Source organism: the organism of the source record quoted next, unplaced genomic scaffold (genome assembly GCF_019419815.1).
Source record: "Pyrus x bretschneideri cultivar Hongxiangsu unplaced genomic scaffold, Pyrus_bretschneideri_v1 Contig48, whole genome shotgun sequence".
In the NCBI taxonomy this organism is placed as follows: domain Eukaryota; kingdom Viridiplantae; phylum Streptophyta; class Magnoliopsida; order Rosales; family Rosaceae; genus Pyrus; species Pyrus x bretschneideri.
Genome location: NW_025999785.1, coordinates 1,413,525 through 1,436,405, shown reverse-complemented (window position 1 = coordinate 1,436,405; position 22,881 = coordinate 1,413,525). Strand labels below are relative to the sequence as shown.

The following is a 22,881-nucleotide window of genomic DNA, read 5'->3' as shown; positions in this document are numbered from 1 at the left end:
GAAGGCATATAATCTTGCTCTATTTTTGTGATTGCAAAATTTTCCAATTATGAGAAAACCATCATATTAATATGATTTTCTTTTAGTTTTTTCCTACTTAAATGGTTAAGATTAAGCCACGTTAAGATTTTATATTGATTTTTTTAAAGATAATAAGACAAAAAATAAAGTATAAGAGGAGGGGAGGGCAGAGGAGGAGAGAGAAGATGACGGGAATATGGAAGCAGAAAATCCAACTATATTTTTGTGATTGCAAAATTTTCCAATTATGAGAAAACCAACATATTAATATGATTTTCTTTTAGTTTTTTCCTACTTAAATGGTTACGATTAAACCACGTCAAGATTTTATATTGATTTTTTTAAAGATAATAAGACAAAAAATAAAGTATAAGAGGCAGGGAGGGCAAAAGAGAAGAGAGAAGATGATGGGAATACGAGTTCAGATAATCCTGCTCTATTTTTGTGATTGCAAAATTTTCCAATTATGAGAAAACCAACATATTAATATGATTTTCTTTGAGTCATCTTTTCCAATTTTTTTTTCCACGGAAAGTATAAATGTAGTATAATATTTTAGTGGATAAAATGTTAAGTTTTCACTCATGCATCTCCAGTTCGAACTCTTATATTATTTAAATTATTATAATAGTTTCAAACTCACTAATTCTCTTTAATAATAAAAATTCTCTCTGTGTTTGGCATCTTCTTTTTGTTTTGGCTTAAACATTTGGAAAAGGATAATACTCGAGTACTTACAGGAGAGTACCTCATTTACTGACTATCTTATATGGCCCACTAACATTTTAACACCTGTACTATGAGAATATTACCAAACACCATCCTATCTTGCTAACCAAACATCCACCACTCCCCTTAAACCTAGTACCAAACATCATCCTTCTTCCTCCCCTTCCAAACTGCCATGGCATATCCGTCGATGTCAACCCCACCGACCCAATGCCAGTGCCTACTCTAATCTGACGCCTTCCTCGTCGACCCAACCAACCCATCCCTATATCTCGCCGCCGTTGACCTTCCTTCGTAACACCCATATCTAACCAATGGAATCTGACCGGCAAAGAGGAATGAAGAGGGGCCGCCGTCGAAGAGAGGGTTTGCGGTGGGTTCTCCGGCGAACAGAGGGGTTTGGGTAGTCCAGGTCGTCGGAGAAGAGATAGGTGGAGTTGGGGTCGCCGGAAAAGTAAGAGATTGGGGGCGGTCTCACAAAAGAAGAGAAGGGATGGGGTTGGGCTCGCCTGAGAAGAGAAGGGTATGGGGTGGACTCGCCAGAGAAGTGAGGAATTGATGGTTCATGGTTGGTCTCACCGGCGAAGAGGGAGGAAGGAGGGGGAGTTTCTGCGCATAGGCAAGAAGGCAGAGAAGATGACAGTGTTTGGTAGTGAAGATGGAAGATGAATAGTGTTTGGTTACGAAGATAGTAGAAGTTTGGGAGGAATTTTGACAGGTGTTAAAATTTTAGTGGGCCACGTGTGATGGTGAATGAATTGATTATCCTTTGAAAAATGCTTCCTCTTTTGCGGTCGTTGTTTGATTAAGAATTTATTAGACGGCTTAATTAAGGAGAAATGTTGACTTTGTGGACGCTCAAAGCTTCTGCCCCCATCGTGTCACTCTTCTAGAATTACAACTTCCCGTTTTGAATTTTGTCCACATTGTTGATTTGGGAAAGGGGTACTCTCCGATCCCTTTCATCAAGTCTACTAAATTCATTTATTCGAACTATTGAAATTTGATCTAACGATTACAAACAAGATGTTCTTTTGAAAATTATAATAACTTTAACCATTGAATTAAATTTCAATGAGCCGGATTAGTGGATTTGATGAATTTGATGAAAGGAATTTGAAGAAGATCCATTTTTGTTGAATTGTACTACCAATATGTTGGAACTTGCAAATGCTTTACTTAATATTACTTTTAGCAAAAGATACATTTTTTTTCAATATCGTTTTTTTTGTAACTTCTTGGCTTTTTAGTCATTAAGTTTTGGTTTAGCATTTTCGCGAAAGAAATTGTTTTTTAAATTAAGAGATCGATGAACGCCAAGGGCTCCTATCTCTATAGGTATAGTCAAGTACCGAAAGAACTTGACTTATTTGGACTAAACCGTAGGTACTTTAATCTTTATAACGTTGTCAATGACTTAAAAAACTTATTTTAACAACTTTAAGAAAACACCACCATCTATCAAAGTTTAGCTATTTTTTTTTTAACAAACGATAGTATCTACGATCTTTCACTGAACTAAACTCATAATGGGTTAACCATAATAATATAGTTCAAATTTGCTTTTAGCAAAAATCTAACATAAGATCTCTCACTTACGAATGAAAATAAATATCACTAAATCGTAGTATTTAGTGGCAAAACTTACTGACTTTAAAAACCGATGCACGTTTACTTGTATCAATGGCTCATAATTACCAAATCTAGATGGTTTTGTTTTGTTGTTGTTAAATAGTAGGATTTGAAGGTTAAAACCTCAATGTTTCTTTGCTCTGGTAGCATATGTTGACTTTGGCAAACCCTAGTGGACCCAAAGAAATTCGATTCTATGAAGAATATTTTAATGAGAATAATTGGCAATTACACGTTGCACAATAACAAATTAACCACCACCCTCTTCACATTTTTTTTTTTTCAAATTACGGAACCTTCTTTCGGGGGACAGAATTAGGCAGCCACCAGAAGTTTCTCCACCGCTATGATACCTTCTTAATTTTCAATCTTAATCACATGTTAATTCAGTTTACACTATATCAAATTTTAATGATCCGAACCGTTTACTTCTCAAGTTGCACCTCATACATCATTTTTACAAAATATTAGTCAGATCGAAAATATTAAGTTTGATGTGAAGTGGGCCCCACACTCAATCCACATTTTTTGAAAAAAAATGGGTATCCCTTTGCATAAAAGGGTCTGTATAATTCGATGTGAAATGGGCCCCACATCCACTTCACATCGAACTTCAATGATTCGAACCATCTATTTTGTAAATCTCGATTCATAGATCATCTTTGCAAAAATTCAATTCAATCCGAAACCATTTGATTATTTAATTATTAAAATAAATTTTCATTATTTCTTATATAACAAAGTATTCGTTAATTTCTTTGAATCCAATTAAATGTTTTAAATATTTCTGATTTGGCTAATATTTTGCAAGGATGATCTATGAGGTGAAACTTGAAAAATAAACGATTCGGATCGTTAAAATTCGATGTCGTGTGGACCCTACAACTAATCCCAATTTTTATAGAAAAATGAAAATCCCTTCGTTTAAAGGCTTCATATATATATATATATATATATATATAAAGAGAGAGAGCTTAACTTCATTAGAAACAACCTTCACAGAATACCTCCCTCCCTCTCTCTCAAAACCAGATACAAATGGCTTTCTCTAACTCCATGGCCGTTTTATATGTGCTTCTGGTAGCGGTGCCCATGGCTGCTTTCACCTTGGACTGGCCGGATAACTTAGCTCCTACTATTGCCGGTGAGCACTTCATTTTCTCTCCGAACACACATCCTTTCGAACTCTGTCTGTAACTCACTATAGGCCCGACAAACAAAGAGAAGATGTTTACGAGTGACATATTATTGTTCTTTTATCTCAACTGGTTTCTTTCTTCTTACACATGTTCTTCTTGTTGCAGCTGAAATATGTAAACAAGTTGAGTGTGGAAGGGGAGCATGCAAATTCGACATGAACGAACCATTAGGTTTCACCTGCGAGTGCGAAGCGAACTGGAAGCGTACGTTTGATGGGGACGACGATCTGAAGTTTCTCCCCTGTGTCATCCCCAACTGTAGGCTCTAACTCTCTCCCTCTCGAACAAAAACTTGAGGAGCAAGATTCCTTTTTGCAAGATGTCATGGCTTAGGATCGGTTCTAATTTTCGTGTTTTCGCAGGTACGCTGGACTACAACTGCCAGCCAGCTCCACCTTCAGTTCCTAAGAAAGAAGTCCCTCACAATTTATCTGCCTTTGATCGTAATTACCACTAAACCAGCTCAATTATCTCATCCATAAATTAACATAGTTAATCACTTTGGTTCCTTTTACTAATAACTCGAATTTTCGGTGGTTAAACAGCTTGTTACTGGTCTTACTGCGGAGAAGGTAACTGCGTAAGGAACAGCACGTACAATTACGCACCCATCTGTGAATGCAAATCCGGCTCCTCTAATCTTCTCAACGTCACAGCATTCCCCTGCTACAATGAATGTAAGAACACTAACTAAACTTGTTTTAATTCTGGCTTACAACATAATTAACATACTTTCAAGAAGCTGGAGAAAGTAACGGGAGCTTTAATTTTTGGAAGTTTTAACGAAATACTCTCGGTACTGTTCACTTTTAACAAAAAACCACATTTTTACCTTTCCCTGGGTACTATTCACTACATCTTTATTTGTCATTTTTCATTGAAACTAAAGTTTTTTTGGACATTTCGTTAGTTTTCCTTTAATTTTTTTGTAATCTTTCAGGCACGCTTCAACCCGACTGCGCGAGTCTAGGAATTAAGGTTGCAAACTCAAATTCCCCCACTGGCTCTGGGAATGACAACAGTCAAGGTGAGATTGTCTATCAATCTAAAGGCCAACTAAGTAAAACCTCGTTCGATAACCATGTCGTTTTTAGATTAGTTTTCTAATTAAATTGCTTGGAAATAAGGATTAAGACTATGTCGAGGGGCTTGAGGTTTCGAAAGTTTACATCTCTACGAAATTGACTTTAAAAAGGCATCACATAGTTGTGAAAATATTGCCTAAAATCCACACAAAGTATTGACATTTTTTTCTTCCTCTTCTCCTCTCGATTTCCAGCCACATCGTTCTTGCCCGGAAAGTTCCAGTTGATGGCCATACTGACGGTGTCCGTGGGTATGATTCTGAGGAAGTAGAATCGAAAGTCCGGTTACACGATTGTGAATTACATTTGTTCGTTTGATCATCCTTTGGTTTCATAAACTTCAGGTTCGTTTTGTTGTGAATTACATTTGTTCGTTTGATCATCCTTTGGTTTCATAAACTTCAGGTTCGTTTTGTTGTTGTAACATCGCTTCCATGTTTCACCAGTTCATCAATTTGTATAAAGTCAGTTTGTGTAAATAAATCGACGCAGTCATAGCCCCACGACTGTCATACATTGCACTTGTATACAGATTTTTATGTGTACATACCTCTTACGGATCATCTATCATTGACAGAGCAGATTTCTACAAGTATCTTATGGCTTTCTAAGCTGCACACACACTAACATACACTGGGTAGATATAGATTTCTCGACGTCATAAGCAAATCAACTTCTCATCAGAAAATACTTCCGATACAACAGAAAAGATTTTACAAGTCGATAAAACCCACCCTCGTGAAACAATTTATAGAACTGATGCAATCAGCATAAGAAACGAAGACAACTAAGTCATACGCAGATCAAATTTTCATTAGAACACTTCCAATACAACGGAAAAACTTTAACACGTTGATTCAAACCTCCTCTCACCAGACAATTAGAAGAACACATGCCATCAACAGACAAAGAAGACAAACCGAAAACATGATCAAGTTATAAATACGCTACTCAGGTTGCAACCGAAACCATATTACATGTTCTGTATGATTTAGGCTTGAATAGGAATCGGTTCATTTGTAACACAGCCGTTTTTGCAGACATTAAGGACTATTCACATAAGCTTACTCACCATAAAATGGAGAAGTTTACAAACTGATGAACCAAGAGATTAACCGATATCACATAGTAATCCAAGCATTGAACACCGGTACACTGTTGAGCGGTTTACTCCATAAAGTTGCTAACTTTAACATGCCATTGCAAAGAGACAGCCACATGCATCATACAGCATGCAAGAGAGCCATTAACTAGAATAAGTTGTTCACTGATCGATACTCAGTTCATTTGCAAGTCACAGTGATCACAAAAGCTACCGAGCTTGATCTTCTAATCTCAGAAGGTAGTGATCACTTAAAAATATCAGTTCAAAGTCAAGAGAAAACGTTATCGAAATCTTAGCTATTCTGGATGACGAGTTGAAATGCAGGAATCACTTGACGCTCGAAAGCCTCAGGAAAAGTATGGTTATAGTTGTCAGTTGTCAGTTCACTCTCCTAAAAATATCCAGAAACAAGACTGCCAACAACTCAATAAGGCGATATAGTGAGCTAAGAATCTAGTGACCGAAAATCGGAGAAGCACGAAGGTAACATTTCATATTATTTCACAATTTACACTTTCATCATTCCTTAGTATTGTTAGTATACTACTGATCGATGCTCAACCAACAAGAAGAGCATGGAATGCAGGATTTTCAACTAATTCCCCATATCGCGAATTAAAAGTTACACCAAAGGAACTAAATTTCACAGTGAAATACTGAAGAACAAGCAGCAAATACAAAACCCCACCAAAAAATATGAAAAAACACAGTACAAATGGAGGTTCAACACTCACCGCCACCGGAAATATCCAAAAATCCAATCACTTGGTCTTCACATCCACTCCATCCGTGCCGGCAATGATCACCGCCGTCGCCATGTCCAAGAACAACCCATGTTCCACAACACCTTCGAATTTCAAAATCTCCTTCCCTGCCGCCGGTCCGTCTTTGATCGGAGTCTGGAAGTACAAATCCACAATGTAGTTGAAGTTATCAGTCACATACGGCTTCCCGTCGCCGTCGACCCTCAATTTCGCCTCCACCCCTTCTTCCTTAAACAGCTCCTGAAGCCTCACCAAGTTGTATTTCCAGCAGAACTGCACCACCTCCACCGGCATTGCCAGCCCGCTTCCGCCAAGCCCCGTCACCAGCTTCGTCTCGTCCGCCACCACCACAAACTTCTCCGACGCCGCCTCCACCATCTTCTCCCTCAGCAGAGCTCCGCCGCGCCCTTTGACCAAATCGAGATTTGGGTCGACCTCATCGGCGCCGTCGATCGCCAAATCGATCTTCGGGTGATCGTCGAGCACCGAAAGGGGAATACCCAACTGGCGAGCTTGGTCCTCCGTGCGCTTGGAAGTCGGGACTCCAATAATGTCCTTCAATTCGCCGGATTTGAGGAGCTCGCCGAGCTTGGAGACCACGAAGGCGGCGGTGGAGCCGGTGCCGAGGCCGAGGACCATTCCGGATTTGACATACTCGACGGCCTTGTCGGCGGCGAGCTTCTTGAGGTCATCTTGAGTGAGCGCGGGGACTGTGCGCGCTTTGACGGACATGGGTCGGTAGGAAGAGCGCATGTTAGGGGATTTAGGGGTGCCCAGGATAAGGTGGGTGGCGGTGGAGGCATTGTGGGGGGTGAGGAGGGATAGGGAGGAGGAAGCCATTGGAGAGGGGGAGAGTGGAGGAGGAGGAAGATAGAAGAAGTAGAATTAATTGGAGAGGAAATAAGAGGTTGGTTTTGCTTCCTCTGTTTTTTTGTTTGTTTCCTCTGCTTTCTTGTGAGCTCTGTTTTTTTTCGTATTTTCGAAGATTTATGTTTTGGATACACGGGAGTTTTAACGAAAAGTTGAGGATACTGTTTATTTTAACGAAAATCATATTTTTACACTAAAAAGTCAAACATAGTACTATTCACTTTACCTTTTATTTTGCCCTTATCGTTAAAACTCAAAGTTTTCAAGTCTTTTTTATTATTTTTTCTTATACAAAATGTGACATTTTAGTTTGGTTGAGATAAGAGGTTTTTGGTGAGAATTAAGAGTGTGTCTTCGATAATTCAACCTAGTTCTATTTTTAAGCAATCTTCTTCGTTCAATTTTTTACCGTTAATATTCGTTGATTATTTTTCAGACTACTCACTAGTTTTGGATTATTTGACAAAAATTAATCTCTAAACTTTCATTAGAGTTTCAATTTGTACTCACCAACTAGATATCAAGAAAAAATAGTCACAAGGAAATTTATTTATTCTACATCAAATTTGTGTAACAAATCAAATAGAACCCTTTTTACCAAAAGCATATGGGAAAACCAAAGTCAACTACAAGATTTGCATTGCTAAAAACATGTTTCATCTCAACATAAACCGTTTTGGAAAAGAAGAAAATATCTGATTCGAGAAATTCTTTAGTCCAAACATCCTTATACAAACTCCAAACGCAAGAAAGTAGGATAGGCACCAAACTAAGAAGGTGAGATTGGAAGAAGCGGGTTGAAAGAGATCAAAATATATATAGTAGAGTATTTTATATTGACGATTGAACAATCGTTTGGTGTGGTCGTTTGTGTCTTCTCCACTGCAAGGCATATTTACCTGCCACTTAATAATATAATTGGGTGATATTACTCTACACATATAAACGAGAAGATTCTTCTGTAAGTGAGAAGTATTAGGTTCGAGTATCAACAATTGCAAATTCAAACAAAATTAATACGGTTGGTTCATACTGGATTAGGCCAATCCTCCTTAGTGTAGAAAATATCGTATATATTAAAAAAAATTCACATGTAATTACGAGTCCAATAAGTGATTTAGATCAAATCTACCTACTAAAAAATAACTAAATAATTTATTTTAAAGAAAGCTAATGAAAATGACTTAAAAACTTTGAATTTTAACGATAAGGACAAAATAAAAGGTAAAATGAATAGTATCATGATTGATTTTTTAGTATAAAAATGTAATTTTTTCGTTAAAATAAACAGTACCAATAGATTTTCATTTAAGTTCCCTTTAATTTATAGAAAAATGGAAAAGTAACCTCTTATACGGTGCCGTTTCCACGCTACTACCCACCATTATTCCTTCCTCTCTTCGGCTTCGGATTCTTCAACCAGACCAATATATAGCTTTCGTCCTCCAAACTCCCTCTCTCTCGTTTCCGTCCTCCAAAATCCAACTCAAATTCTTAATCTTGTCAGCCATGTCTGCGGAATCAGCCAGTGCAATCCAAAAAAGCCAAGTAAGCAAAGACCCACTTCCCGATTTCCCTTTTCCTCTTCTGTTTTCGTCACTAAAACCAAAACAACACGCGGAAATTGGTGGGAAAATTTTTGAATCTGGCATCTGGGTTTCTCCCAAGATCAAAACCCAGTTTTTGGGTCACCCAATTCCTCTCCCGGCGCAGAGAATTTCAAATTCCGGCCTGCAGAACGACACTGCGTTTAAAGCTGCTGACTTTCTGACATTCAATTTTGTTTTTGTGGCAGGTTGATTTATTGGACTTCATAGATTGGTCTGGTGTTGAATGCCTCAACCAAAGCACTTCTCACTCTGTTGCTAACGCTCTCAAGCAGGTATTTTTATAATTTTGCTTTCGGCTTCTGGGCTTTTACTGTTTTAAACTTTTAATTTCAAGGAAAACTAATGAAAAATACTTGAAAACTTTGAGTTTTAATGATAATGACAAAATAAAGGGTAAAGTGAATAGTATCAGGATTGACTTTTTAAGTGTAAAAATGTGATTTTTCGTTAAAGTGAATAGTATCAGGAACTTTTCGTTAAAATTCCCTTTATTTTGCTTGCAGATTAGTTATTTTGTTATTGTAGTAGTTGTTTCTTGGATGTTAATTTGATGGGGTTTTGTTTAAATACTGGGAAAGATTTATGATGGTAATGTGGGGTTTCGATTTTTGTGTTTTTATGATGTAAGGCTCGATCAGTTCTTGAACATGTTTTGGATTGGATGTAATGGAGTTAAAGTTACTTGCTCTTGTTGACTAACTATTAGGGTTATAGAGAAGATGATGGTTTGAATCTGGAGAGCGATGCGGATGAGCAGCTTTTGATTTACATACCTTTTCTTCAAGTCGTTAAACTGCACTCTGTCATCGTCAAAGGGCCTGAAGACGAAGGTAACATCGAATGTTTATGTTTGTTAATAGATACAGTTCAGCTGCATGTGGCCGTGCTTGCTAAATTCATAGTGCTACGCTTGAATACACTGATATGCTTTGATCCAAATGCATAGGCGATCGTTCTTTAAGTTGTTATTTATTTTCACTATCTATGGTACATTTCTTTGATTTTCTTGGTAGTTGCTTCTATCTTTCGTTATAAAATCATCTAACAGTGAAGCCGTCCCTACACATTCTATTTAGGGCTCACAGGAACTGTGTATTTGATCTAGTCATATTCACTCTTTTACGGTTTCTAGATCAAATAGAGGTTTTCAAACAGATCAAAGTTGTTGGCATGCCGACTAAGGACAATGAAACTGTTGATTATTTTGTAACCATGGGAATTTAAGAAGCTACGGATCTCAAACCAAATCCAGAAGGATCACGTTTTTTCTCATTTGGTGATTGTAATCCATAAAAAGGGTGATTGTATTTTAAAAACATCTGCCTTAGCAGCCACTACTTATTGAGCGAACACGAAAGTTGATAATGGATATATCGTAATTGCTATCGCACGAAGTTTTCTTCTTTACTGGAAAACCATTGGACAGATGAATGTTTTCTCAATGTTGGCATTGTTCAAAGTTATATTACAAGACAGGGAAAAATGAGTTCATTTTACAGTAATTTTCCCCTGAGAAGGATGATTTTCCTGGCGTCTTTGCTTTTATACCATTTTTGCTTCGTCTATGTTTTTTTCATTTTTCTTTTCTTTTTAGTCTTTACTTGGCCTCTTAGTTAACCAAATTGTAATTATCATAAATATGTTTTATCCTGAATTTTTTTTCTACTCAAACAATTTATGAGATGATGTTTGATATTGTTCTAACGTTACGATGATATTTAGGTCCTAAGACCGTGAAACTTTTTTCAAACAAGGAGCACATGGGATTCAGGTATTATTTTGGGACAATTACAGTCATCAATCGTCGATAAATGCATTTAGTTTAACTGATAAATGCATTTCTTATTGATTATTGCAGCAATGTCAATGACTACCCAGCAAGTGACACCATTGATTTATCCCCTGATAATCTAAAGGTAAGGACTCTGTAACTACAACATCTGCTGTACGATTCTTTTGATTGGTGAAGGCAATTCAGCGACGCATATTTGGAAGAGTTCTGCTTTATGTTTGATGTCATTTTTATACATTACAGGGAAAACCAGTTGTTTTGAAGTATGTCAAGTTTCAAAATGTTCGCAGGTATCTTACTTAAACCTATTTTCTGTTCATATACTAGTTTATTTGCTCTTAGTCGATCCGATTCAATAGAAAGGTATTATATTTGTTTCAGCTTGACTGTTTTTATCGAGGACAATCAATCCGGCTTGGAAGTCACAAAAGTTCAAAAGATTGTTCTTTGTGGAACGACGTAAGTTTCTATTATTCCTTTATCACATCACGCGGTCGACAATCTGTTGATTTGTGCATCTGGCATGACGGAATTTCCATTTCGATAACAGTATCTACGTATAGTGTATCTGATGATTTATTCGTCGTATTATGCAGGGTGGAAACGACAGACATGAAGGGCTTGAAGAAAATTGAGGATGGACACTGAAGAAAGTGAGAGAAGTAGTAGAAGAACAAGAATGAACAGATTGGATCATCTAAATTCATAAATGATCATCTAGCAACCCTATTTGGTTAATGTTGCATATTAAATTTAAGATTATAATCTATTTTCTGTTGGGATTTTTCACCGGAATTCTCTCATCTCGCTTGCTCTCATCAATTTTCACATGTGCGAATTTTTGTTAAAATCAATGGCATGCCAAGTACAACAACCAAGTCTTATCCCACGAAGTATATCTTTTCTAATAGTCTATTTTTCAGTTTACCTCATTCTTCCTATACTCCTCTTGCCTTGAGCCCTAGTCTCATACTATCTGTAAGTTTTCGGTTCACATGTTCAGACCATCTTAACCGACAAAGGAAGAGAGAGAGTGTGTCAACTAGTGGATAGCCATCACTTTGTTCTTTCCGTCGAATCCCTTATAATGTGTCCTAATGGCATGCCAAGTGGGCAATTCATAAAGCCACATGTTACTTTAAACAAGAAGTATCTAGCCGTACTGGAATTACATGCAGCAAGCATCTTGGGTCTTTCACTAAGTAATCAATCTACCTTAAGAACAATTGAATTGACGTATAATAGGATAACTAATTTATATGGATGTGAATTCAAACACAGGACCTCGAGTGTGATAGCAAATTTTCTTACCTAAAAATGTCCGTTAGGGATTAAATTATAGACGGCCAATATATTCACTGTTTCCTTTGCGCACAAGTTACATCCAACGGCTGATATTTAAACCCCATTATCATGTTGAATCACATGTGCTACACATATCCATTGGTTTGCAAATGTTTACAATAACAACAATAGACGTCATACAAAAATTGTATTGCGGTCTGTACTTTCCCACCATTGTCCCCGTTTTCCCAAATAACACCTTGATAAACAACAATGCCTAGCTTCTCAAAGATTGAGGAGAAGTACTTCCTCAATTCACTTAGTGTTTGATTCATAGAACTTTCTTTATAATCGATACCGTTAATATTTTGAATCTCTATGTAAATATTGTTTCTTCAAAAAAATCGTACTTTAACCAATTAACTGTAACAAATAGATAGATGGTTGTTAATGCTTTTATTGAATCTTCCATTTGTTTTAATAGAATTCAATAACTAAACGATTTCATATATTAGTGATTTTTTGGATATCGTCTTTAAATAATGCTTTATGATACGAACATTGCAATCATACATATAAAAGTTCCGATCATAAATATGAAGTCCCGTAAGTAGGTCACATAGCGTATATTGAGGAGCCAAGTTAATTCCCTCCATAAATTCTCAACATATTTAGTCTCCTTTGAAAACAGTTTCTCCTAGATTCCCAATGGAAATATGAAACATCTTGGTAAGGAGTTTTAGGACAGATCCCAAATCCCATGGGCAGTCCCCCTATGCCTTAGGACGGGAGGAGAGCGACTTACAGGCAGCCGAAACAAATGAAACGGCAGCGTCAAGCTTCTTCAACGCACTGGAATCGAGTATCCAAATGGAGAGATTCTGATCTGTAAGAATCAACTGCTTCTAGAATAGAGGTCAATGCTACCTAATTGCAACCGCGAATTTGATTGGACGTCTTTAACGGCCAAAAATCTAAACCTGCCGTGCACAACTTTAAGTTAAAAGAAGTGCCCGAATACACACAGGTTTGAAATACGATTGAGTGTGTCATTACCTGAAAGCATTTGCGAGGAAACCTTGAGAAGCAATCTGAAATGTTTTACGCTGAAAACGACTATCAAATACTTGAGAAGTTTGTTTATCCAACAGATGCCAGCTTGATCCCTCATCATTGCTTCCTTCAACAACCCTGCAAAATTAAACTTAAAAAACGCTTATCATTGTTGCAGAGGATTGCGGGAATACAAGTATACAAGGACTAAACGGTGTAAGTACATGCGGAAGGAAAACTCAATTTCTACATTCAGGTCACTTTTTCATTGTCGTTAAGAAGATGCCTGAATGAAGAGCAGCAGAAGTCCTCGATGCATAAGCACACTACGTGCCACATTTTGGTCACTAAAATGCTAGCAGATGAAACAAAAAAATATGAGGTTACTCATAAAGTTACTATACAGATCATACCAATCCATGGGATCCCTTTCTGGTACATCGTTGGCTGACATTAACTCATATGCCACAAGTTCGTGCATCTGGTTCTCTGATACTTTATACATGATCCAGCAACCTAAAAGCCATAAAGACAAAGTTACATAGTGACCTTGTTAAATAGTACGCCATACCAATAAACAAAAGAGAACCTTTCTTAATTACCTCGTGCACCATTTGGTTCTTCCCACTTAGACTTGCGTATCCCATCAAACGCTGATGTGGCCTGAAATTTATTGGGGAGATTGAGGAGAAGCATTTTGAATGAAATAGTACAAAGATGAACTGCAAAACCAATAAAACTCACAATTCCAAAAGGAATTTCTTCGCCACTTGCAAGGACTGAACCAGAATGAATTCTATTTAGCTTCAGAAGAGGCAAGCAAAGAGACTTTTCAACAAAGTTATCACAACTGTTAAGATTATTGATTGTGTCGTCCAAAGCATCCAATGCAACAGGTAGTGCCAAAGAGGTTTTAACAGCACTTCCAACTAGAGAAATGTCGACTTTCCCATCACCATCTACCATAACATTCATCGAAAGAGCATTAAGTAACTCAGTGAAAGAGGGCAACAACTGATGAACAAGTGATTGGTTGATATTAGAAATTGAATCGATTGTGGCCCTCCTTGTTTTAAAAGGTGATTTCTTAAGATCCATGAGAATGCCTTTTAGAGTCTCAAGTACTTCAACGGCCCTTGATTTTGGAAATTCTTCCTCAACAAGCTTTGAAAGAATTGGGAGAAATGCATTATGAATTTTGGTCACGTGCTCGTCAAAGCATGAACGAACTGGACAAGAAGAACCACTCAAGGAGCAACTCTCATCAGAACCACATTCTAATCTTGACTTTCGCCATTCCTTGTCCCCACTTCGTCTCCCAGGTAATGAGCTTGAGTCATTGTCTGTAGAATGCAAACCTCTTTCGAGTTCTTGCATTTCCTTCTCATCACGCTCTTCAAGTACAGAAAGTACTTGAGAAGTAAACCCTTTTCGACAATCTTTTGTTATATTAGCAAGCACAGCTGACAATGCAGGCTCTGTAATGATGTTACGTCGAGAAAGAACCTGTAAAAACAAAAAGAAATCTTCCTCATCACGGCAAAAATAAAGTTCGCATGGTAGTTCTCCTAATGAAAATCTAGGCAAATTAATTAAAGCCAGTACCACTTAGTGTGATTACCTCATGCCATTTCCTCGTATAGCGTTTGGTTACATCACAAACACCATCTTTTGCGATGGCAATTACGTAATTCAATTTCTTGTTCCACCTTCCGAAAAATACTTGGAAGTTATATTCTAATGCTGATAAGTCAAGGTAAAATAAGTCATCTACTGAATGAACAGACTAATTAAGAAAAGTACCCGCTTTCATATAACAGGGGTTTATCATACACTGCTTCACAAGGATCAAGATGCACCCATCTGAAAAGCAAAGGCATCAAAAGAAGATTATAGGCATATATTATTGGCTTTCCAAATCTCCAAAGTTAAATAAATAGCACTAGTTTGTAAATGAAAGTTACCTTCCCAAAGATTGTGAGAAGCACTCAGTCCAAACATGATCTGTGAAATCCAAGATCTGAAAACGAAAACATAATTAATAGAAATCTGTCACCAGTAACGGCAAGTATGGGTCCAAGTAAGCCTCCTCAGTCTAAGGAAAAAGGGACACAAAAAAACTACTTAATTATCTATTTTCAGCCGAAAACGTATAATGAGATTCCAGTATTGAAGCTCAACTCCAAATGTGGTACAGGATGAATTAAAAATATTCATATTGCTTTAAGCATATCCATATTTGAATATTAAGAAAGTCAGATAGAAAATGACTAACAAGACGGGATTCATATCCAAAAGCTCGGCAATAAAGCGTAAAGCAATTGGCCCATTCCCCACAACGCCCTCTTCTTGTTTCCACAAGCTGCATTGAGGAAAACAGGAAAAAGAAATCGATGGAGACATAAAATATCCAAAAGGCTTCTTAACGAGGGCAAAATTCATAAATAGTAAATACCTTTAGTGGATCATTGTAGCGTGGGAAACGAGTCACCGTAGGACAAATATTGCATCTGGATAGAAGAAAAAAAAAACAATAAATGTCATTATAATTAAATATTTTGAATCTAGAGATGTATGTGAAAATTCACTTAATATGCATCAACAAAAATATAAGAAGCTAAGAAACAAGAAAAGGGAAATATAATAAGTAAAAAGTAATGTCTATGGTTAAAAGTTGTGATGAACATAGAAGTGTGTCAATGTTTTGTGTCATGAGGTTCTCACCTAAAAACGCTAGTCACAAAAAGTTATCGGTAAAGAAAAATTGCTTAAACCGAACAATATAGATGTGAATGCTTCCACATCTGTGACAGTGGAAGCATCCAAGTTTACGGTGGAAAAGTCTTTTCAATTTCAGCTATCTTTGATCTTAAATCAGACAAAGAAAAGAAAGACTACTAAATTATATCTTTTACCAGAACCAGTATTGTCCGAGAGTTACCCCAATGAAAGGCTAGACATATAATAGTGGAACAGTAAAAAAAGAAAATTACCATGTAAACTATGCATCGATACAAATGAGTATATTCTAATTTCTATAGCTTACCTATAGATCTCAACTCGAGAAGCTCCATATCGGATTTCCGAAGGAATTGCATTAGCCATGCCACTATTTACGGTGTTATTGCCACAACTATCACAGGCAGGTGCGTTAACCCAACTGCAATAAATAAACCGGACAGAACACAATTATGCAATATTCAGCTTGTAGCTATGAATGATGAAAGTGAAACGGAAGTTTGGTTAAAATGAAACAAAATAAACTTTTATTAGAAACAACTCAATAGTATAAGACAACGAAGCAACAGAACACCTGAAAGACTGTTTGAACCAAAAAAGTAGCTGCAGCAGGAAAGCATGATCTTGCTCATTTTTTGACGGAGTTAAGTTCCCCTCCTAAAGCATTTTAATCAGATTTTCTTATCACCAAAACATCTTAGCAGAGTGCAAATTGATATATTTCTACACACCAGTTAAGTCCTACAGAAAAAACAACAAAATGCGCACTTAAAACATATATTTTCTGAGACAAGAGACAAGTGCTCTCACCTTGGCCAAACTGACCAATGCCTTCTCCTCAAGCTCTTCTATAGGGACTGTTTTCCGAGCAGCCTCCTGGCGCACCGGGTCCTCATACTAAACCAACGACAGGCCAAAACCCAACGGAAACATCATTTAGCAAGTATGTTTAAATCAATGCGTAAATTGGAGAGGTACAAAAATACAAGTTAACTATTATTCAAAATCTAAGCACCCTAAGCTCATTGCTTTCTCGTGTCCGAAGCAAAATAAACCTCTAAATTCCAAATCTTTATTTTCCACTGTTTTCGATCGGTTTCCCGGGAACCAAACGCATTAAGCAATGAGAAAGAACATTACCATAAGAACTTGACTGACATAAGGCCGCAGTTTTTGCTCGAATTTGCCATCATCTTCAGGGGCAGCGTACTGCTGAAACAAAAGTGCTTCCTCCTCTGCCTTTTTTTTTTTTTTTTTTTCCAACACAAGAATAAATTAAGAGTTAAAATTGATCAAAATTTCAAGAAAATTTTGAAAAGCAACGGAACTGTAAACAAACCTGCAACATTCTAGCCAATTCCTCGTCCGATTTCAGCAATTCGTCGTTCTGAGCCGTTGATTCTTCTTGCTGTTGTTGTTCTTCGCTGATCGAAACCAATCGGAGCTTCTCGCAAATCGAAACGAGGTCCGAATCGTCCGAAACAACGGAATCTCCATCGAATCCAATTAACTTTACAGAAAGTAAAGTAATTCAATTTCAATCAAACTTGAGCTAAAATTAAGCTCGAAATTTCACAATTTTCAGATACAGAGAGACTGTCGAACCTTTTGCTCGTCGGGGGGAACGGAGGTGAGGGAGAAGAGTTGAAATTTGAAGACCTGCAATGAATTGGATGTTAGAGAGAGAAAGAGAGTTTTAGAGAGAGAGAGAGAGATGGAGATACTTCAAGGCCGTCGTCGGTGTCGTAGTCAACGGAGAATGTGGAGTCCTGGTGGTGAACCTGGAAGCTCCGAGCCACCATCTTCTCTTTTGCGGCGGTGACGGTGGCGGTGATGATCGGTGCAAATGGAAAAGCGAAAGCCAAAAATCGAGGTGGAAATTATTTGATGTCCGAAACGTGTCACCCTCCATCTTTCTCTCCTTTGACCGGTTAGTGGGTCCACATGGCCTTACTCATGGGCTTTGTTCGACCTTGGGCCGATCCATAGGATAGTTATCTGAAAAAATATCTTTGCCAACATATAAAATAAAGAGGTAGTGGCGGATTTTCTTTCTGAAGTTGTAAAGAGATGTCAATTTTTTTCTGAATTTTAATTGTAGCGATTAGACCCTCCCTCTTCACTCCGAATCTTTTATAATTGGTCAATTTCTCATTTGAATTTTAAATTTATCCATTTACCCCACTGAACCTTTATAATTGACTAATTTCCCTCTAAATGCTAAAATTCAAACAAAAAGTGTACTTAGTGAACTAAGGGAAGAGAAGAAGAAGAAGAAAACAATATGTTTTCCACATTTTGATAAATTAATTTTGCAAGGGTATTGTTATTGGCACTCCAAACTTTCTATAGTTAGAAGGAAAAAAAAATATACTTGTGAGGAGTGCAAAATAAAATTTTTGGAATGCCAATAGCAATTCTCTTTTGCAATCATAAAATTAAAGTTTATGGGGAAAATTGTCAATTACAAAAGTTTATGGGGATAAGCGGCTAAATTTAAAGTTCATGAAGGAAATTAACCAATTATAAAAATTCAGGTGGTAATTGGCTAAAATTAAAGTTCATGAGGGAAATTGACAGCTCCTTAAATCCACAAATATCTGTAAAATTAAAAACGATTAGTCATTGTTTGTTTTAGTACACCTCATGTCGTTGAAACTTGAAACAAAGAAATAAATATGCAGATTAGGGTTTGGGATTGTGGGGTTGGACCGTAGGAGTCGTTAACATGGGACCAAAAGTAATGAAATTGAAAAGAATAGCTTAACCAGAAAGAAAGAAAGTTGCATCATTTTCTTTGGTCGAGAATCCAGCCCATGCGATGTTGAATATATGGTTGCATGGTAGCAGTTGTACTCGGCAATTAAGTTTTGGTTTTGGTCCACGGTTACGTCCATGACTGATCATGATCGTGAAAGGAAACAAGAAAGTAATTGCTTGAAATTTGGAGAAATTCTATCCAAATTTTTTTAGTGCAAAAAAATTGATAGATCATTACCATGTGTTTCTTAAAGCTACGATTTTGTTGGTGACGCTTTAGCTGTTGGTTAATCGCATTTTGATGCGTGCGTGCGGTTGTAGTTTTTACCAAATCATCTCTAATGGTGTATGTAGAATGGCTAACGTTGTAAGTTCCCTGCTCAGTTGCTTTATAAAAAAATGTTTCACTTCAATAGAATAGGGACTACGTAGGCAAAATTTTATTTTATTTTATTGCTTTTTTTCACCTTTGATATTGACCTATTTTTTATTTTTGTCTTCTTCCGCTCGGATGGAATATTTTCTTATGAATAAAGAAGCAGAGTTCAGTTTTGCCGACATGCGTAGAAGTAGGCAATGTTCTCTACTTTGGAATAATGGGCAAAGTTGCCTACTCAATTGACTACTCCATTGGAGGTTGATTTTACTTATTCGGCTCATCAAAAGGATTTGGCTACTCATTTGCCTGCTCCAGTGGAGATGCTCTAAGGCTTGTATTATTTAATTAGGTTTAGAATGAGATCATTCAAATTTATTTGTAAATGATAGGACATATTGCTCTAGCCAACTTGACTACACTAACGTCAGCTAACCAAAATAGCTACCTGACGTAATGCAGGCAGCAAAATAGTGGGAATGACTCGTAAAATACATACACAAGATACTTTTAAATTTACACAAACGACGGTGGGAATGATGATTGAACTCGAAAACTCGAGTGTAAAGGCGAACGCTCTTAATGAATTAGTCAGTTGAAAACGTTTACCCCTTTAGGTCTCTCCATCTCTTGGTACCCTATCTTAAGAGGTATTGTTGTGGCGGGGGTGGGTGGTGAACATTTAAGAGGGAACCAAGTATTAGTTGAGTTCATTATTGGTGGACGGTTGGCTCTTTTTAAGATAGGCAGGGAACCAAAGGGCCGATATAACCGCATATATAAATATGCACTCGATACGTCGTATATATTGCTACAAAACCCCACAGAATCCACGGAAGTTCAAAACTATTATCCTCTCTGTTTCTCTCTATATTGCTATCTGTGAAAATGCCGGCGGCTGATGGGAGGAGCAGGGTGGTGGTGCACTCAAAGCTGACGGTAGTGTCGAGCAGGCCGGTAGTGCCGGGGAAGGCCCACACGCTCACGGCACTGGACCATGCAATGGGACTGCACAGTCTCCACGTTGTTTTCTACTACAAGGAGCAGCTGTTCGGGTCTATTGACTTGGACCCGCTCCGGGTCTCGCTCTCGGAGACCCTGTCTCTCTACCCGCAGGTTACGGGTCGGGTGGACAAGAACCCGGACGGGAATTGGGAGGTGAAGTGCAATGATGCGGGGGTTCGGGTCTTGATGGCCCGGGTGGGGACCACGCTTGATGAGTGGCTGACATCTGGGGATGGGTCTGAGGAGAGGCTTTTGACGATGTGGGATGATATGCCTGATGATCACAGTATCTGGTCGCCGTATAGGATCCAGGTGATTTATTTATTTTCTCCCAATATACTCATATACTTTTTTATATTAAAATTTTGATTTTAGGACTTTGATTACAAAATAAATACGTGAGTTACAAGGTTTTGTCAAACGATAGATTTATTACATTAAATATTATATTAGAAACCGACGATGTTTGAACCCACATTGTGGTGTAAAGACAACATTCATCTTTACCATTGTGGTAGAGGGCCATTTGCTTTGTTTTTTGTTTTGGATGAGCCATTTGTAGTGCACTTGAGTAGGTAACACTAGAACATGAAACGAATTATTGTTATGTGACATTTTGGTAGTGTCATGTTTCGTGGAGAAAATTTGTACATGACATGATCGAGAGGAAATGGTGGCAGTAAATCTATTTCAAATAAATTTGGTAGCTTCTTGTGAAGAGGCTGATTGATTGAAAAATCGAGACAAAGGAGTAGCTTCTTGTGTGGAAGGCCAGGGAGGAGGTGAAGCATCTTAAGCATTTCTATTATGTTGTGGTCAATGCAGAGGGGAGGCCCTAAAACCCTATATTGATTTTCAAAAAGGTTTTTTATTTTTTATTTTTTTTATTTCTATTTTTTTTTTGAATAATTAAAAATGAGGGCAAATTGGTCTTTAAGAAAATATTTTAAGGTGATGTTTGCCCCAAAAGGGGTTATGTGAAAGTAAATTAAAACTTCAGGAAATATTAGTGTTATGTTTCAAATGTGAAGATGTTTTGTGAAAACATGATAAACTTGAGGAGCATTAGTGTAATTAACCTGATTTCTAACCCTACTCAATAATAACAACTTTGCACTAACTTTTGTATTTGGACATTCTCACTTTATCAAATATCCTAAAATTTGATAAAAATAAGAAAATTTAAATACAAAAGTTAGTACAAAAATTGATAGCACTCCATATGAGAGATTTTTCAGTGTGATTGGTACATAGGATGGTACACCATATGTCATTATACAAATGGTAAAATAAGTGTGCTAAAAAGTTAATAACTTAAAATTTCTCACTAGTTCTCTTAAAACACGTAATGTATCATTTGTATTTCTGTCATAATAAAAAATTTCTCCCTCTCCATAGACCAAACCTATGTCACCCAACTGAGTCTAACTTCAAAATAATGGCGCGCCAACAAATAATAATTTTGTGGACCACAACTTTTAAAGTTTATATGGTCAATGCACTAAATCACATCGATCGCAATTTACATCACAACACAACAACCATTTAAACAAAATTTGAAAATTTGAAAAAGGTAGATTGTCTGGTGATGATGACATTTCTCTTTAAGTCATCATTGCTTTTCGAGTTTAATTTTTTTTATTTATTTTTAGTATAAATATCCTTTTTACTAAAAAATGCAAACTACTAAAACACATGAATCTTGTTTGATTTTGCAGATAAATGAATTTGAAGGAGGAGGTGTAGCAATTGGACTAAGTTGCACTCACATGCATGCTGACCCAACTTGTGCCACCCTACTCATCAAGTCGTGGGCTGAGACTCACCGCCGAGAAGCGATTTCACATCCGCTTTTCGTCGACGAGTCATCAGCCCTTGGGGGACGGCCCGTTGATCAGGTCATAAACAAAAAATCATCAGCTGCCTATTATGAAGCCAAGTCCGTGGCATCAAAGACTACTTCCTTGCCTGTGAAGAAAATGGGGACAGCCACATTCAAGTTTTCCAATTCCACGATCAAGCGAGAACTAAACTCATGCCCTGGTGCCACTCCATTTGATCTGCTTGCTGCAATGTTTTGGACGCAAATTGCACGCTTGAAGCCCTCGGAGAGCAAGACCAAACACTCCTTCTCAGTTTGCATAGACTTTCGAAAGAAGAAGTCCTTCGGGTACTACGGCAATGCCTTGCATTTTTCGTTGCTTTCAGTACCGGAAGTGGAGCAATTGGAGCGCGAGGACGGGCTGGCACACGTCGTAGGGGTGGTGCACCGCCATGTATCGAGTCAGAAGGAGGAGGACTTTTGGTCCGGAATGGATTGGTTCGAAGCACAAAAGGGAGAGGGAGATAAGTTTGGAGAACCATTTAAGCTGTATGGCCCTGAGTTGACTTGTGTTAGCATGGAGCACATGCTGGACGATTGTCAGCCGTTGATGTATGGAGTTATGTTTGAGAAGGAGAAGAAACCAGTTCACGTGTCGTATCATGTGGGGAATATGGAAGGGGAAGGTTTGATCATGGTGATGCCGGCGCCAGAAGGCGGGCTCGCAAGGACGGTTATGGTGACATTGCCGGAGGAGGAGCTTGCCCGATTATGTGAGGCAGAAGCTATTTCGAGCCTTAACCCTACAATGCTCCTAAGTGGGAGACAAGCTATATAAAATTTTCTATAGCATTGAAATACTTATTATAATTGTAAGACTTTATGGACTTTAAGAATTGAAGATTTCTCAAATTTACAATAGTTTGTTAAGAGCATTCAGCCTTACATCCGTTGTCTCAAGTTCGACTCCCCTCCCCCAATATCGTTGTAACAAAAACAACCCACAACACTCTAACTAATTAGAGAGAGAAACTG

At 37.6% G+C, this 22,881-nt stretch overlaps 5 protein-coding genes across 6 annotated transcripts; 3 read left to right on the top strand and 2 right to left on the bottom strand.

The window, feature by feature from the left end:
- The first annotated feature begins 3,350 nt into the window (after positions 1 to 3,350).
- Positions 3,351 to 5,261, top strand: LOC103954422. Of its 2 annotated transcripts, XR_007252341.1 has the most exons (7): positions 3,351 to 3,526; positions 3,687 to 3,839; positions 3,944 to 4,024; positions 4,127 to 4,258; positions 4,522 to 4,608; positions 4,861 to 5,010; positions 5,072 to 5,261. XR_007252341.1 is itself a non-coding variant. In XM_048568590.1 (6 exons), exons 1-6 carry the CDS (start codon positions 3,421 to 3,423, stop codon positions 4,935 to 4,937), a joined length of 636 nt encoding a protein of 211 aa, XP_048424547.1. In that variant the 5' UTR covers positions 3,351 to 3,420; the 3' UTR covers positions 4,938 to 5,261. The 2 variants fall into 2 exon arrangements, 1 of the variants encoding a protein (XP_048424547.1); XM_048568590.1 differs by having other exon boundaries at positions 4,861 to 5,261.
- Positions 5,262 to 6,238: 977 nt separating this feature from the next.
- LOC103954419 (probable ribose-5-phosphate isomerase 3, chloroplastic) lies at positions 6,239 to 7,450 on the bottom strand. The gene has a single exon (XM_009366244.3). The coding sequence runs from the start codon at positions 7,373 to 7,375 to the stop codon at positions 6,533 to 6,535; it is 843 nt and encodes a 280-aa protein (XP_009364519.2). The 5' UTR covers positions 7,376 to 7,450; the 3' UTR covers positions 6,239 to 6,532.
- A 1,342-nt stretch (positions 7,451 to 8,792) lies between these two features.
- LOC125470076 (PITH domain-containing protein At3g04780-like) lies at positions 8,793 to 11,602 on the top strand. The gene is made up of 8 exons (XM_048568526.1): positions 8,793 to 8,953; positions 9,201 to 9,287; positions 9,722 to 9,845; positions 10,738 to 10,786; positions 10,874 to 10,931; positions 11,051 to 11,097; positions 11,189 to 11,266; positions 11,404 to 11,602. The coding sequence occupies exons 1-8, from the start codon at positions 8,915 to 8,917 to the stop codon at positions 11,453 to 11,455; spliced, it is 534 nt and encodes a 177-aa protein (XP_048424483.1). The 5' UTR covers positions 8,793 to 8,914; the 3' UTR covers positions 11,456 to 11,602.
- A 1,059-nt stretch (positions 11,603 to 12,661) lies between these two features.
- On the bottom strand, positions 12,662 to 17,776 carry LOC103954417 (peptide-N(4)-(N-acetyl-beta-glucosaminyl)asparagine amidase). The gene is made up of 17 exons (XM_009366242.3): positions 17,608 to 17,776; positions 17,489 to 17,542; positions 17,223 to 17,393; positions 17,024 to 17,122; positions 16,694 to 16,780; positions 16,458 to 16,540; positions 16,191 to 16,304; positions 15,600 to 15,654; positions 15,420 to 15,506; positions 15,109 to 15,164; positions 14,948 to 15,007; positions 14,766 to 14,853; positions 13,889 to 14,650; positions 13,747 to 13,807; positions 13,558 to 13,660; positions 13,148 to 13,282; positions 12,662 to 13,071 (listed from the first exon to the last, which is right to left on the bottom strand). Exons 1-17 carry the CDS (start codon positions 17,683 to 17,685, stop codon positions 12,987 to 12,989), a joined length of 2,178 nt encoding a protein of 725 aa, XP_009364517.2. The 5' UTR covers positions 17,686 to 17,776; the 3' UTR covers positions 12,662 to 12,986.
- A 2,042-nt stretch (positions 17,777 to 19,818) lies between these two features.
- Positions 19,819 to 22,767, top strand: LOC103954416 (protein ECERIFERUM 26-like). Its single transcript, XM_009366241.3, has 2 exons — positions 19,819 to 20,336; positions 21,743 to 22,767. The coding sequence occupies exons 1-2, from the start codon at positions 19,908 to 19,910 to the stop codon at positions 22,682 to 22,684; spliced, it is 1,371 nt and encodes a 456-aa protein (XP_009364516.2). The 5' UTR covers positions 19,819 to 19,907; the 3' UTR covers positions 22,685 to 22,767.
- The last annotated feature ends 114 nt before the right edge of the window (positions 22,768 to 22,881 follow it).

What these genes read in the sequence shown, in the direction of transcription:
- LOC103954422 (XM_048568590.1), top strand. Translation starts at nt 3,421, where the DNA reads ATGGCTTTCTCTAACTCCATGGCCGTTTTATATGTGCTTCTGGTAGCG. An exon ending in CCCCTGTGTCATCCCCAACT is followed by an intron (nt 3,840 to 3,943) that starts GTAGGCTCTAAC and finishes GTGTTTTCGCAG; the next exon opens with GTACGCTGGACTACAACTGC. An exon ending in CAATTTATCTGCCTTTGATC is followed by an intron (nt 4,025 to 4,126) that starts GTAATTACCACT and finishes GTGGTTAAACAG; the next exon opens with CTTGTTACTGGTCTTACTGC.
- LOC103954419 (XM_009366244.3), bottom strand. Translation starts at nt 7,375, where the DNA reads ATGGCTTCCTCCTCCCTATCCCTCCTCACCCCCCACAATGCCTCCACC.
- LOC103954416 (XM_009366241.3), top strand. Translation starts at nt 19,908, where the DNA reads ATGCCGGCGGCTGATGGGAGGAGCAGGGTGGTGGTGCACTCAAAGCTG. An exon ending in GGTCGCCGTATAGGATCCAG is followed by an intron (nt 20,337 to 21,742) that starts GTGATTTATTTA and finishes TTGATTTTGCAG; the next exon opens with ATAAATGAATTTGAAGGAGG.
- LOC103954417 (XM_009366242.3), bottom strand. Translation starts at nt 17,685, where the DNA reads ATGGTGGCTCGGAGCTTCCAGGTTCACCACCAGGACTCCACATTCTCC. An exon ending in ACACCGACGACGGCCTTGAA is followed by an intron (nt 17,543 to 17,607) that starts GTATCTCCATCT and finishes AATTCATTGCAG; the next exon opens with GTCTTCAAATTTCAACTCTT. An exon ending in AGAACCAAATGGTGCACGAG is followed by an intron (nt 13,661 to 13,746) that starts GTAATTAAGAAA and finishes TATGGCTTTTAG; the next exon opens with GTTGCTGGATCATGTATAAA.
- LOC125470076 (XM_048568526.1), top strand. Translation starts at nt 8,915, where the DNA reads ATGTCTGCGGAATCAGCCAGTGCAATCCAAAAAAGCCAA. An exon ending in TTGCTAACGCTCTCAAGCAG is followed by an intron (nt 9,288 to 9,721) that starts GTATTTTTATAA and finishes ACTAACTATTAG; the next exon opens with GGTTATAGAGAAGATGATGG. An exon ending in AAGTTTCAAAATGTTCGCAG is followed by an intron (nt 11,098 to 11,188) that starts GTATCTTACTTA and finishes TATTTGTTTCAG; the next exon opens with CTTGACTGTTTTTATCGAGG.